Here is a 12,321-nt window from a genome sequence, read left to right on the forward strand (position 1 = left end):
GATGGGGTGCTGCGCCAGATGACCTGGCCTCCACAGTCACCGGACCTGAACCCAATCGAGATGGTTTGGGGTGAGCTGGACCGCAGAGTGAAGGCAAAAGGGCCAACAAGTGCTAAGCATCTCTGGGAACTCCTTCAAGACTGTTGGAAGACCATTTCAGGTGACTACCTCTTGAAGCTCATCAAGAGAATGCCAAGAGTGTGCAAAGCAGTAATCAAAGCAAAAGGTGGCTACTTTGAAGAACCTAGAATATAAGACATATTTTCAGTTGTTTCACACTTTTTTGTTAAGTATATAATTCCACATGTGTTAATTCATAGTTTTGATGCCTTCAGTGTGAATCTACAATTTTCATAGTCATGAAAATAAAGAAAACTCTTTGAATGAGAAGGTGTGTCCAAACTTTTGGTCTGTACTGTATGTAATCTATGTACCTACTTTTGTACGTTCACAATAGCTAAAGTCCGAAAAAAAGTGTGTTTTCATGTACTGCTCCTCCTTGCTCCCTCTACGCTCTGAGTCAGTCAGCTACACTCTGTTGAGCCCACACTGTTAGACCCCACGTGGGCCAAGTCTGCTCTGATTGGTCTGCCGATCCGCTCTGTCGTTATTGGTCAGTTGCTCAGCACTGAAATTTCAACATGAGCTGCAGGGCTTGCCACAACGAGCCAATGGACTTAGATCAGTGATCTCACACTGACAATGACGTCTGACTGACAAATTTTTATCGAGGGGGGCTAAAAGTGAGCGTTACATGCAGCTAATGCTACAGCTAACAGGAGGACGTAGGAGAAGCCGCATTTCCGCTGACTTTGAACTTTTGCACATAGATGTGCCTAAACATGCACAGGACACTTGGAAAACACACTAAAGGGCATATAAAACCAGAAAAAGCATAATATGGGACCTTTAAACTCCTGATACAGTCAATTTATGCCTGTTGTACAATGATTAGAAGTAACTTACTAAAGAGCTTTGAATTAAGGTTCTTTATTTATTGGTACTCGAGTAAATGTGGATTACTCAAAACCTTCCTCATGATCCTAATTCCCCTAGTTCATCATAAATAATAGTCTACTTAGTCAGTGCCAAACATAGTGATAGCCTTTCTATCGTAACAAGTAAAGGTATCGGGGAGTTTCCCCCTTTTTTTTACCTGAGACCGCAGGTAACAGCGATGATGTTTGCTCACCTGTGCTACCAAGCAGCGGAGACCAGAAGCTGTGTGGTTTCACTGTAAATTGAACCTGACGCAGACTGCAACCTGTCTGTAATCGTGAGGGACGCTGAGACGGGGATATTAATTGGAGTGCGGACACTGTGACAGACAGCTTGGAGATGACCAGAGACTGCAGATAGCTTAGATGATCAGGCTGCTTCCTGCACCGGCGTGACCTGCTGATTCCCGTGAGGCTGACAACGTGAATGAGTGGAGATTACTTTCTCCTTTTTGAGCTGACTCTGCAGCTAAGCTATTGCTACCACTGCCCGAATGAATGTATTGGTAAAGTGTGTGTTTGCAGTGGTTGCCCTGAAATGACTGTGGTAGAGAGAGAACTGTTTTAGCATTTTGCCGCAGCAGGATGATTGGTTGAGAGAGGTTGTGCCCGAATCTGGTTGGTTAATTACCGTACTTAAAGAATAAACGCCCATTATGAGCTGATCACCAGAGCAGGTAGACAGAGGAAGTAGTTTAGGTTGAAGTGAAAGGATGAATGAATTTGTGAAAGAATATAACCAGTCTTCCTGTCTGAACTTACGCTGAGCTCCATTTTAGTTCAATGCCATTGTAATTACTTTAAATTACTTACAATATCTCTTAAAGACACTGAATATAGGCTATTGTTTGTACAAAGGGTTTTCACTTATTCACATAATAAAATAAACAATACATTTTGGAGCTTAGTATTTTATTCAAGCGAGCACATCACTACAGTGTTGTATAAACACACACACACACACACACACACAAAATCAAGCTTATATAATTTCACATAATAACAATACACTTCCTGCACCTCTAGGAATAAAGTCCTTCAGAGTGATGAAACTAAACAGTAAGAATCACAAACAGTTACACTTTGTTTATGGGAACTTTCATATTGGCCAAGATGCACAACAGTTGTTGATAATTATAGCATTACACGTTTTTCTTTCATTTCACATTTTATATTTATTAAAAACATATTAAAAATAGCAAAGAAAATATACAAACAGACAAAGAAAATAACAATGAGAACTTCATTTTGTTGTGTATTTTCTTTAAGTCCATGTTGGAAAATGGTGTAGGATGAAGTGAAAAAAATTAGTCCTACCCATTTTTCTTTTTAGGCTTCACCAATACCTGAGCTTTCAAAATAAAATCATAGAATACAGTTAACTAGCTAAGCAACAAAACACAACAACAAATAGAATATATAACTCACATCAGCTGGTAGACTAGGAAAACTCAGGGAGGGCTCATTGCATTTAAAGAGACACACACCCCAAAACGGAGCGCTCTGAGAGAGCTGGTTCATACAGGGTCACAAACCTCCTCTGGTGCTTGATTCATGTTATATTTTGACCAAAGCACAGCACAGATGTTTCATTTAGACCACAGGGGACTGTTTGAAAAGGTACAAAAGGGGTATAATGTGTCCTCTATAACAGCACTTTCACTTTATATTGAAATTGATTGAGATTTGGCAGTGGACAATATTACACATTTTCTCAAGTTGTTTTGGATCTAAACAACTGTATTTATAGACCATTTTCACTCTTGAGGTTTACCTCATATCAGTTCACATAAGAAACCTGTTTTAATGTGTTAAGAGTGAACATCTCAACTTAAACAGCGTCTTTCCATTTTACCAAACTATTAACAAACAAACTAACAAGTAGTTACTTAAACTCAAATCTGTAAAGTTTACACCAATACTAGGAGAATGTAGACATAGCCGGTGTAATAACATCAAATATATATTACCCTGGAGCTGAAAATAGTCTTTCACCAATGCCCTTTTATCCAATATGAATAATGTTTGATAAAACATATAGTGGCCTGCTGAAAAGAGCAGTTAAAAATCATGTGACCTGTCTTTTATCGTTATTAGAAACAAATGAACTGACCACTACAGACACGGAAAGAGAGATGTCATTATTCAGTCTGACTGGAACATAAAAAGACAGCATAACCCTGCTGTGTCAGATAAGTTATCTGATAAACCGGATCAGAAGATATGAGCTAAGAAATGTTCACTCACTCACCAATTCACAAAATACTCTAAACTATGTACATCCCTCCTTAAACAGTGAACACAGTTTTCAACTGAGCTTTACCAAAAGTTACGTTTCAGTGTGAATAGAGCAAGTTATTTTCTTTTCATTCAGTGCTGAGGATAGACAAATTGTCTGAAGACAAATAAAGACATTTGATCTAAATACATGACAAAGAGAGAACAGGACAAGGGGGAGTGGGAGATGTAGAAGAGGTTGCTCACCAGGCTCAAACAGGTGAAGTTGTGGCTCATGGTTTGCTTCAGCCACAGGGGAGCCTCTTGACTTACAACTCTTCACTCTACGGTGGGCACGGCAGAATGTGGTGAGCGGCGAAAGCGGCAAACGCTCAAAATCAGGTCGTTTTTGTAGTAGCAGGTCCATATGATAACACCAATGATGACAAGCAGAACAACAGCAAATAGAATACCAACTATAATGTATACGGTGTTGTTGGCTGTGAAGAGATGGGTAAAAAAAAAAAAAGGGGGGTGAGGGCGGGGGGGGGGGGGGGGGGGGGGGGGGGATTAAACGTTATTCAACAAAAACAGCCACAACACAGAGGTTCCACTGATGCCACGATATCAGATTTTAAACAACCTGTTTCCATACCACAGCAACAGTCACAGAAGTCCTATGCACCCAAATTTGGGGAATTTCTCGTTTTTAATGACTAAAAATTGCAGCAAAACTCTTGCACACTGTTGAAATGGCAGTACTCTCTCTCTTCAGCTCTTGGCAGCTGTGTGTTAAAATGTGACTGAAGATCTGTCTTTTTTTTTTAAGCTTTGGTACTTTTCGATACTATCTATGATTAAAATAATAGTGTTTCAAAACACATGGAATCAAAAAGTATCAAAGTATCACATTTTTAACAACCTTACAAAGTGAAGTTTTCCCTGAAATATTTAAAACATTTTTAAAAAGGATGCACTGTCAGAATAATGACTTTAGCTGTTGTTTGATAGATACTAATGGGTTATCATACTGTATATTCATTAATTTTTCAAGCCCCCTGGTTTGGAAGTTGGGAAATGATGAGGCTTTCTTAGATTTCTAACATCTATTCAATCAGAAACCTGGAACCCAGCAATAAGTCAATATAACGACTACTGACAGCTGGTGCATTTTTCCCAGGGTGGTGGATCTTTCTGGCAGATGGAAAGGGATGTACACCTGATTCTTAAACATAATGGAAATTGTCATTAACAGGCTAACAGAATTAGCATCTTGATAATTGTAACTATTGTATGTATTAGACTTCACAGTGTTCAGTAAAATAGATTGTGAAGTTAAGAGAAGATCAATTCTTTTTTTATCATCTCTACAGTCTAACACTACAGTTGTGACATTGGTCAGAAGTCGGTGGCTTGTAGGCTGAATTAATTTGTCACTAATGATCAGCAAATCAAAGGGGCATGCCAAGACACCTGTCACACATTTAGACTAAGGAAGAAAATAGAGTGCTAGGACTGTAACACAATGAGCCCATTTACAGATATGACTTGTTTTGTATGTTAGAGTTTAGCTAGACCATTTATGCCAGTCATCCATGATGCAGCATTAACCAATCTGAGCAGAATGTCAGAAGAAAATGGCTACTGTGTGAACGTGATCTATGCAATGATCCCTTCTGCTGTCATGTTCTCACCTGAAAGTAACATGGCTTTTCAGTATTTCTGATTTATTTCATTTAACAATCACATCACTGAAGAGAGGACATGTAAAAATGTAAAACTCACCATGGACTTTCACATGAAACTCCTCAGTGAAGTTCCAATAGCCGTTGCTGACAGTACAGGTGTACATGCCCTCATGTTCAGCAGCTGCAGATTCAAAAGTGAGGATGCTGCTCCAGGAGGGGTGAAGGCTACCCGATGGAAGCGTCCAGTTGTATGAGGGGCTCGGGTTTCCATCAGACGAGCAATCCAGTTTTAGCTGGTTTCCTTCATTGATGGTGATCAACCCTGGATGTTTTGACACCTGTAGCTTAGGCGCGTCTGTGTTTTAACAAAATGTGGGTGAAACATAACACGTCATAGGATTAAATGGGAGCAATTTTAAAATGTATACATATTAATTTAAACACATATACAATGAGTTATAAAGGAGCAGTGTGGGAGGATACCTCAACAAGAAATGAGAGACATGGCTGAAAACTTCAACATCGAGGTAAAAAACGACAGCAGGATACAGTCCTTGGAGCAATGGGCTACTGGAAAGACACAACCACACACTCACAGAGATCATCCAGAAGGTGAAACGAGAAAATGGATGCAGCTGGGACACTGCTCTGGACTGGGCTCTTATGGCGAAGAACAGCATGCTTAATGTTCATGGTTAGAGTCCACATCAACTGGTATTTGGACAGAATCCTAACCTTCCCTCTGTTCTAGTTGATAAACCGCCTGCTCTAGAGGGTACTACTGAATTACAAGGGTAGGGGAACACATATCAGCTCTGCATGCTTCTAGGAAAGCATTCACAGAAGCCAAGTGCTCAGAAAGGATAAGAAGAACACTCCGCAAGCAGCTTAGACCTACAGATGACAAATATGAAACAGGGGACAAGATATATTACAAAATAGCAGACTGTGCAGAATGGAAGGGACCTGGGGTGGTTATTGGTCAGGATGGATCTGTTGTATTTGTGAGACATGGGGGAATTCTTATAAGAGTACATCACTCTAGGTTATGTAAGGTAACCGCACAGGATCAGGTTAAAGAAACTGTACAAGATGATGCAAATAGAAAGACAGGAAGGGATAATAGCATTGCTAATAATGCCGCAGATATTGAGCAGAATACAGACAACGATCAGGAAAGCACCAGTGCAGTGAACACAGGTGAAGTACAAACACCCATTATGACACAAACTCAAGACAACACCAGTGATGAGGAAATTAATTCAAGGGTTATGCATCCTACTACAACGCAAAATGAAAAAAGGCTCAAAACAGGACAAACTGTAACATTTAAGAGCAGAGATGATGGTGTCTTACATAGAGCCAGAGTTTTAGGCAGAGCTGGCAAAGCTACAGGTAAGCACAAAAAACTGGTATAACCTGCAATATCTTGAGCCCGATGGCAGCAATGGACAAAAGGAGTCAGTTGATGTGTCAAATGTTGATAGTCTCAACATTGAATCAGAAGTCAGTAAGGCAGATGTTCTTATAACCAAAGACATCTCTTTTGGCGCAGCTAAACAAGAGGAAATAAATAACTGGCACAAAAATGATGTATTTGATGAAGTGGAAGATGCAGGTCAAAAGGATATTTCCACCAGGTGGGTCTGTAGTCTCAAAGACACTGCTAAGGGTATTGTACCGAAAGCTCGCCTTGTAGCCAGAGGTTTTGAAGAGCTTAATATCAAAGAGCTGCAGAAAGATTCCCCAACATGCGCTTCAGAATCACTTAGGATGGGGAGTGCTGAACACCGCTCTCAGCCTCTGGAAGACCAACTTTCAAAAAAGTTTCTATGTGCTACTGAGCCTCGAAAGAGATTGCTGTATGATGTATACCTGCACTCATCACTTGTTAAATGGTACGAACTGTCATATCAAGTAGCTATGTTGGTCTTAAGTGCTGTGGGGAGAAGTCGTTTCTAGTGCGCCGCAACTAACTAACTCCTGTTAGATGACAGCTAACGTTAAAACAGAATCTGAACTAAAGAGGGGGTTATAGCAGTAACCTGCAGAGTCCTCTAGGTGGCAGCAGAGTCACGTGTCTCTTTCTCCTGCAGACGATTCTCCTCCTCTGTGTTTTGATGTGATTCAAAAAGAGATTGCAAATTGAAAACCAACTAAACTAGCTGTTATCTGTCAAAATCAGTGGCAAATACATTCAATGGACATCAAATCTGCATTCTTGCAAGGCATGGAGCTGCCTAGGGATATTTATATCCACCCTCCTCCAGAGGCAAAAAAAGATGGTATCCTATGGAAATTAAAAATAATGTATATGGTCTTACTGATGCATCACTGTACTGGTACAACAAAGTGAAAGAAATCATGCTGAAGACAGGTGGTAGAGTGTCACATGTGGATCCAGCAGTTTTCTATTGGTTGGATGAGCAGTGTAAGGTTACTGGAGTACTTGCATGCCATGTAGATGATTTTCTATGGGCAGGCTCACAGCACTTTACAACAGAAGTTGTTCCTCAGCTGAAGTCTACATTCCATGTTGGACGTGAGGAGCATGAAAACTTCTGCTATGTGGGGATTGATTTTGTCACTGTTCATAGTGAGGTACAGGTGCATCAGCACAGCTACATTGAAAACCTGCAACCTCTTCACATGCCAGCAGCACGTGCCACACAGAGAGATGCCCCTCTTAACGAAACTGAGAAAGAGCAGCTTATATCTAAAATAGGACAAATCCTACGGGTTGCTAGACAGACCAGACCTGATGTGATGTTTGATGCTTGTAGTCTGGCCTCTAACACCAAAAATGCTACAGTGCAATCTATTCATGAAGTAAATAAAGTAATCCGTAAGCTGAAGTCTGAAAAGGTGACCCTAAAGTTTTAACATTTGGGTAACGATGATGCTTTGAACCTTATTGTTTTCAGTGATGCCTCTCTGGGAAATCTTCCAGATGGCGGTACACAAGGGGGAGTTCTTATTGCTCTAATGGGAGAAGAAGGAAAGTTTTCCCCTCTTTGTTGGCAGTCTAAAAGAATAAGACGTGTGGTACGTAGCACACTTGCAGGTGAAACTCTTGCTATGTCAGATGGAATAGACAGTGTCATTTTCTTAGGCACTCTCTTTTCTGAGCTCACTACTGGAAATACTGGACTGAATGTTCCTCCCTTGGTCTGTGTGACAGACAATCACTCTCTTTGATGCTCTGAAGTCAACAAAACAGAAATGACTCAGATTGGACATAAGCAGTATAAAAGAGCTCATTGAAAGCAAGAAAATCAAGAAGGTGCTCTGGTTGCTGACTGTCTAACAAAAAGAGCAGCTTTGGTGCTCTTGAAAGCACTAAGTGAAGGACTGTGGACACTGTTCTAAAGACTCTGTTATGACTTTGTTTAATGAGTTAAGTTTCAGGGATTCAACTCAACAAACCTTTTGTCTATGGTCAAACTATACATTTCTTTTGGAATAACTTGAAGTGTTGAAAATGGATATTTTATGTTTTTTGTTTAAAGTATAGGGAGATTGTTAGCTTGTATTTCTCTCTTACCATGTGACTTACGGTAAATATGTTTGTTCAATGTGAACCTTGAACTGGGGCGGCGCATGCACAGACTGTTGTGTATGTGCGGCGAGACTGGCTGCAGGCTGTTGTGTGTGTCCGCCGGGAGTTGAATAGTTTCGACACCAAATTAACGTTGTGTTTATTACAGTTAACAGATCTATTCAATAGCTATTTTGCGGATCGATACAAAATATGTTCATATTATTGTATTACAAACATTTGACTGTACAAAAGAAGAGGATGAAGCCTCAGTGTCTTAAACACAATGCCAATGTGGACGTGCCTCAAACCTGCATTCTTCTATTGACCGAAGAAGTCAGTGTATAATGTAACTCTATGAAAAAATGAGACTACCTCTGACTAGGTTTAATAAACCTATGGTCTCATTTGCTCGTTTCATGTCTTCTTCAACACTGAGAGATGATCATTTGGTATTTCCTGATTCAATGTTAGTAAAATTCATGATTCTCTACAACGTGTTTAGCTTGTGATTGAGAACTTGCTACCATGTCCGATCTTAACTAGAACATAAGTGTAGAAATGACTATCTTACCCCTTTGTTCAAATATGGTCACTTCCTGCTTAAAAACTAAGATGGCAACAGCCACAGTGCCAAATTTGAGAATTCAACATGGTTGCCCACAAATCAAAGTTAGACAACACTTGACAAGACTCTACAGTTTGTAAATGTGAATGCAGAGTTGGGTAATTAAAATATGCTGGGTCATGATTACAAACAACTGGTTTTGCATACCAAGTAGTCATGTGACCCATTGCTTCAATAATTATTCAAGAAATTGATGAAAATCTATTTTTTTCATAACTGAAAAAGAAGATTTTTGTTATCAGACTCACAGTATACAGTGGTAGTCATGTTTTGAGATATCACCACTGGAGGGGGCTGTGGTCCTTCAGGTCCCAGGACAAGCTCTGCTGCACACCAATACGCAGCACCATCTTCACGTTTGAGGGGGACGACGTCCAAAGTATAGGAAAGAGTAATTGGTTTTTTCACATAACTGTTTAGAACCTGTACTTGACCAACAACTGAATGTCCTCTGTAGAAGATTGCCTTGACTTTTTCAACAGGAGCAACATTATGTACTGTACACTGCAGAGTGTACGGATGAGCCTCTATCAATGGCCCGGTGTGGTTAGTAAAGCTGATGGACACCTTATCTGGGGGCTCTGTGGAGACAAACAGAAAGAGAGCTTGGGTTGAATACATTAATAGGCATACTATTTTGTTTCTCAATGATACAATTGTCACACAAGCAACAGTATTCTGTTCATTTAGTTCATCAGCAGGTTTACTTACTGTATAAGGTTAGGGGCAGGATGGTACAACACTGGACATCAGGATCAGAAACATTCTCAGCAGCCTTATTGTAATAGCACTGGAGACGAGCTGTCCATTCAGTTAAGTTATCAGTATTCCAGGAAATTGTGGTTCCGTTTATTGTTGCCTTTCCCACAGAATGCTCTAAGTTAAATAATTCGTTGAGGCATTCTTGCTGACATGCATTGCAGATCACAGACGCTGGGTCACCATACTTGACGACAAGCTGGGATGGAGTGAACACAGGTTTATCTTTACAGTTGAGAACTGTAACACAAACAAGAAGAGTGAAGATTTGAGAACTGAATGTAAAACAAATGTCTAAATCCAAAACTGTAATTTTGCTCATATTTATTTAAGAAGCCATTCAGTGTCTATCAACCATAACTTATGTTGTTATAACAGTGTTTCTGTCTGGTCTTTTAATGTAGGCCAGTTTTTTTTCTTCCTGATAGCTCTTCCTATTTAGTCTACTCATGGTGTTTCCAGCCAATCTCATCCATCTGCAAACAAACACAGTGCAGTCCTGCTAAACCTGCACAAGCCTCAAAATGCTTTAGTTTTACATTGCATTTTTAATGTAGGCCTATTTCTAAATATAGCCTATCATACTTGATATAAATGCCTATAGGTTCTGTTTTTTAGGTCAACATCAACAATGGCTAAGTAAGCCTGGGCACAAAAACACTAAGGAGCCCCATAGCTGACAGAAAGCTAAGAAAATATTCAGATTATAAGAAAAAGATATGTTTTAAGTCAATACAGTATCATTTTCACTAAACATTTTGCTAAAATGTACATCCGGTTAGAGGTGGGCGATATGGGAAAAATATCATATCACAATTTTTTTTTTTCAAAATCCCAATCCCATCACGTTTTTTTTTCATACTGTTCTTTAGACAAATTTGTAAGTTACTGACCAGTTCAACCAAACTTATTTCCCTTTGTAATGTTTTTAAATGCACAAAAACTGCGCTGACAAGTTTAATCTATTTGAAAAACATCTTTGTAGGAGGTCTGGAGGTCTCCCACCCAGAACATCTTTAGCAACAGAAATGTCTTTCCCTCGATTTGATCGATGTTTATGCACAATTTGAAGGTTTTCCTCACCACTTTGAAATTAGGAGTTAGTTATGTGTCCTCTTTTTATGTTCATCAGGAACATTTTCACACAGTGATGCATTCATTTAAAAACATGTAGACTTTGAGTTCTTGTGTTTCTGTTCTATTTTAGCCCTGCAGAGTTCCCACAGCTGTAGCTACATACAGGCTCTGCAGCCTTTGTTGTTTTTTATGACATCATTGGACTAACTTTAGTTTGGTTTATACATAATCAAACATAATACAGAATGTGTTCATTCTGTGACACATGATCAAAGTAAGTTTTACTGACAGAAGAGTTTAATTCATAGAGGGGGCGGGACATTGTTGATTGACAGACAGACAGTCACACTGCGGTCAAGCCAGCCGCTCCTCGAGTTTACATGGTGAAGTGAGCCGCCCCTAAATTTGATTAGCTTTGAATAGCTCTTCCTATGTAGTCTACTCATGGTGTTTCCAGCCAATCTCATCCATCTGCAAACAAAGACAGTGCAGTCCTGCTAAACCTGCACAAGCCTCAAAATGCTTTAGTTTTACATTGCATTTTTAATGTAGGCCTATTTCTAAATATAGCCTATCATACTTGATATAAATGCCTATAGGTTCTGTTTTTTAGGTCAACATCAACAATGGCTAAGTAAGCCTGGGCACAAAAACACTAAGGAGCCCCATAGCTGACAGAAAGCTAAGAAAATATTCAGATTATAAGAAAAATATATGTTTTAAGTCAATACAGTATCATTTGCACTAAACATTTTGTCTAAAATGTACATCCGGTCACAACTAGGCTATTGCTTAACTATGCAACAGGTTAACGGGGATGAGAAAACTAATTTGAGCCTACAATGATTTAAGAATAAAAGAAAACGTTTGATAAGACGTGAATAGATAATAATGACAGAAAGCAACAACTGTCCATTTTTACCTCATCTGATAAAAAGAAACATGCGATAAGAATATAAATAGCCTACGCAATAATAGCCTATGATACCGTGTTTGATAGAAAGTCTACCGGAAGCACAACAGAAGGCAAACGATCAGACGAACAGATAAATTACATTTCTGAAAACTTACCACAGCCCGACGCGTGGAAGTCGAGTAGAAATGTCATCAAAGACAAAACAAAAATCACTTCACAGAAAAGCATTGTGTGTTTCCTGGTGGTATTGGAGGTAAATTAACGGAAAGGTTAACCCTGGAGCGAGAACAAGAGTGAAAGTTAAGGCGCTGGACAAACCCCCCCAAGTCCACTCCCTGTTTTTAATTTTATTGAGACGACCGAGGTTACTGTAGCTTTTACAATCACGTCACTGTTTTGTGGGAAGGACTGGGACATGTGAGAAAAAAATGTTTCCTGTACATCTTAGATCTTTTTTTTTAGGACTAGGGAGGATCTGTATGGAGGACGAGATCTGACAG

The 12,321-nt window shown here is 39.6% G+C and overlaps 1 protein-coding gene across 2 annotated transcripts; it reads right to left on the minus strand.

Annotated features, from left to right (window-relative positions):
• Positions 1–2,646: 2,646 nt before the first annotated feature.
• On the minus strand, positions 2,647–12,172 carry LOC132987818 (vascular cell adhesion protein 1-like). 2 transcript variants are annotated; one of them, XM_061054755.1, is made up of 5 exons: positions 11,977–12,172; positions 9,781–10,068; positions 9,318–9,650; positions 5,001–5,258; positions 2,647–3,715 (listed from the first exon to the last, which is right to left on the minus strand). In XM_061054755.1, the coding sequence occupies exons 1-5, from the start codon at positions 12,047–12,049 to the stop codon at positions 3,555–3,557; spliced, it is 1,113 nt and encodes a 370-aa protein (XP_060910738.1). In that variant the 5' UTR covers positions 12,050–12,172; the 3' UTR covers positions 2,647–3,554. The 2 variants fall into 2 exon arrangements, with proteins under 2 accessions (XP_060910738.1, XP_060910747.1); XM_061054764.1 differs by lacking the exon at positions 2,647–3,715 and adding an exon at positions 3,755–4,909 and having other exon boundaries at positions 11,977–12,171.
• Between the last annotated feature and the right edge of the window lie 149 nt (positions 12,173–12,321).

Source organism: Labrus mixtus, chromosome 2 (genome assembly GCF_963584025.1).
Source record: "Labrus mixtus chromosome 2, fLabMix1.1, whole genome shotgun sequence".
NCBI lineage: Eukaryota > Metazoa > Chordata > Actinopteri > Labriformes > Labridae > Labrus > Labrus mixtus.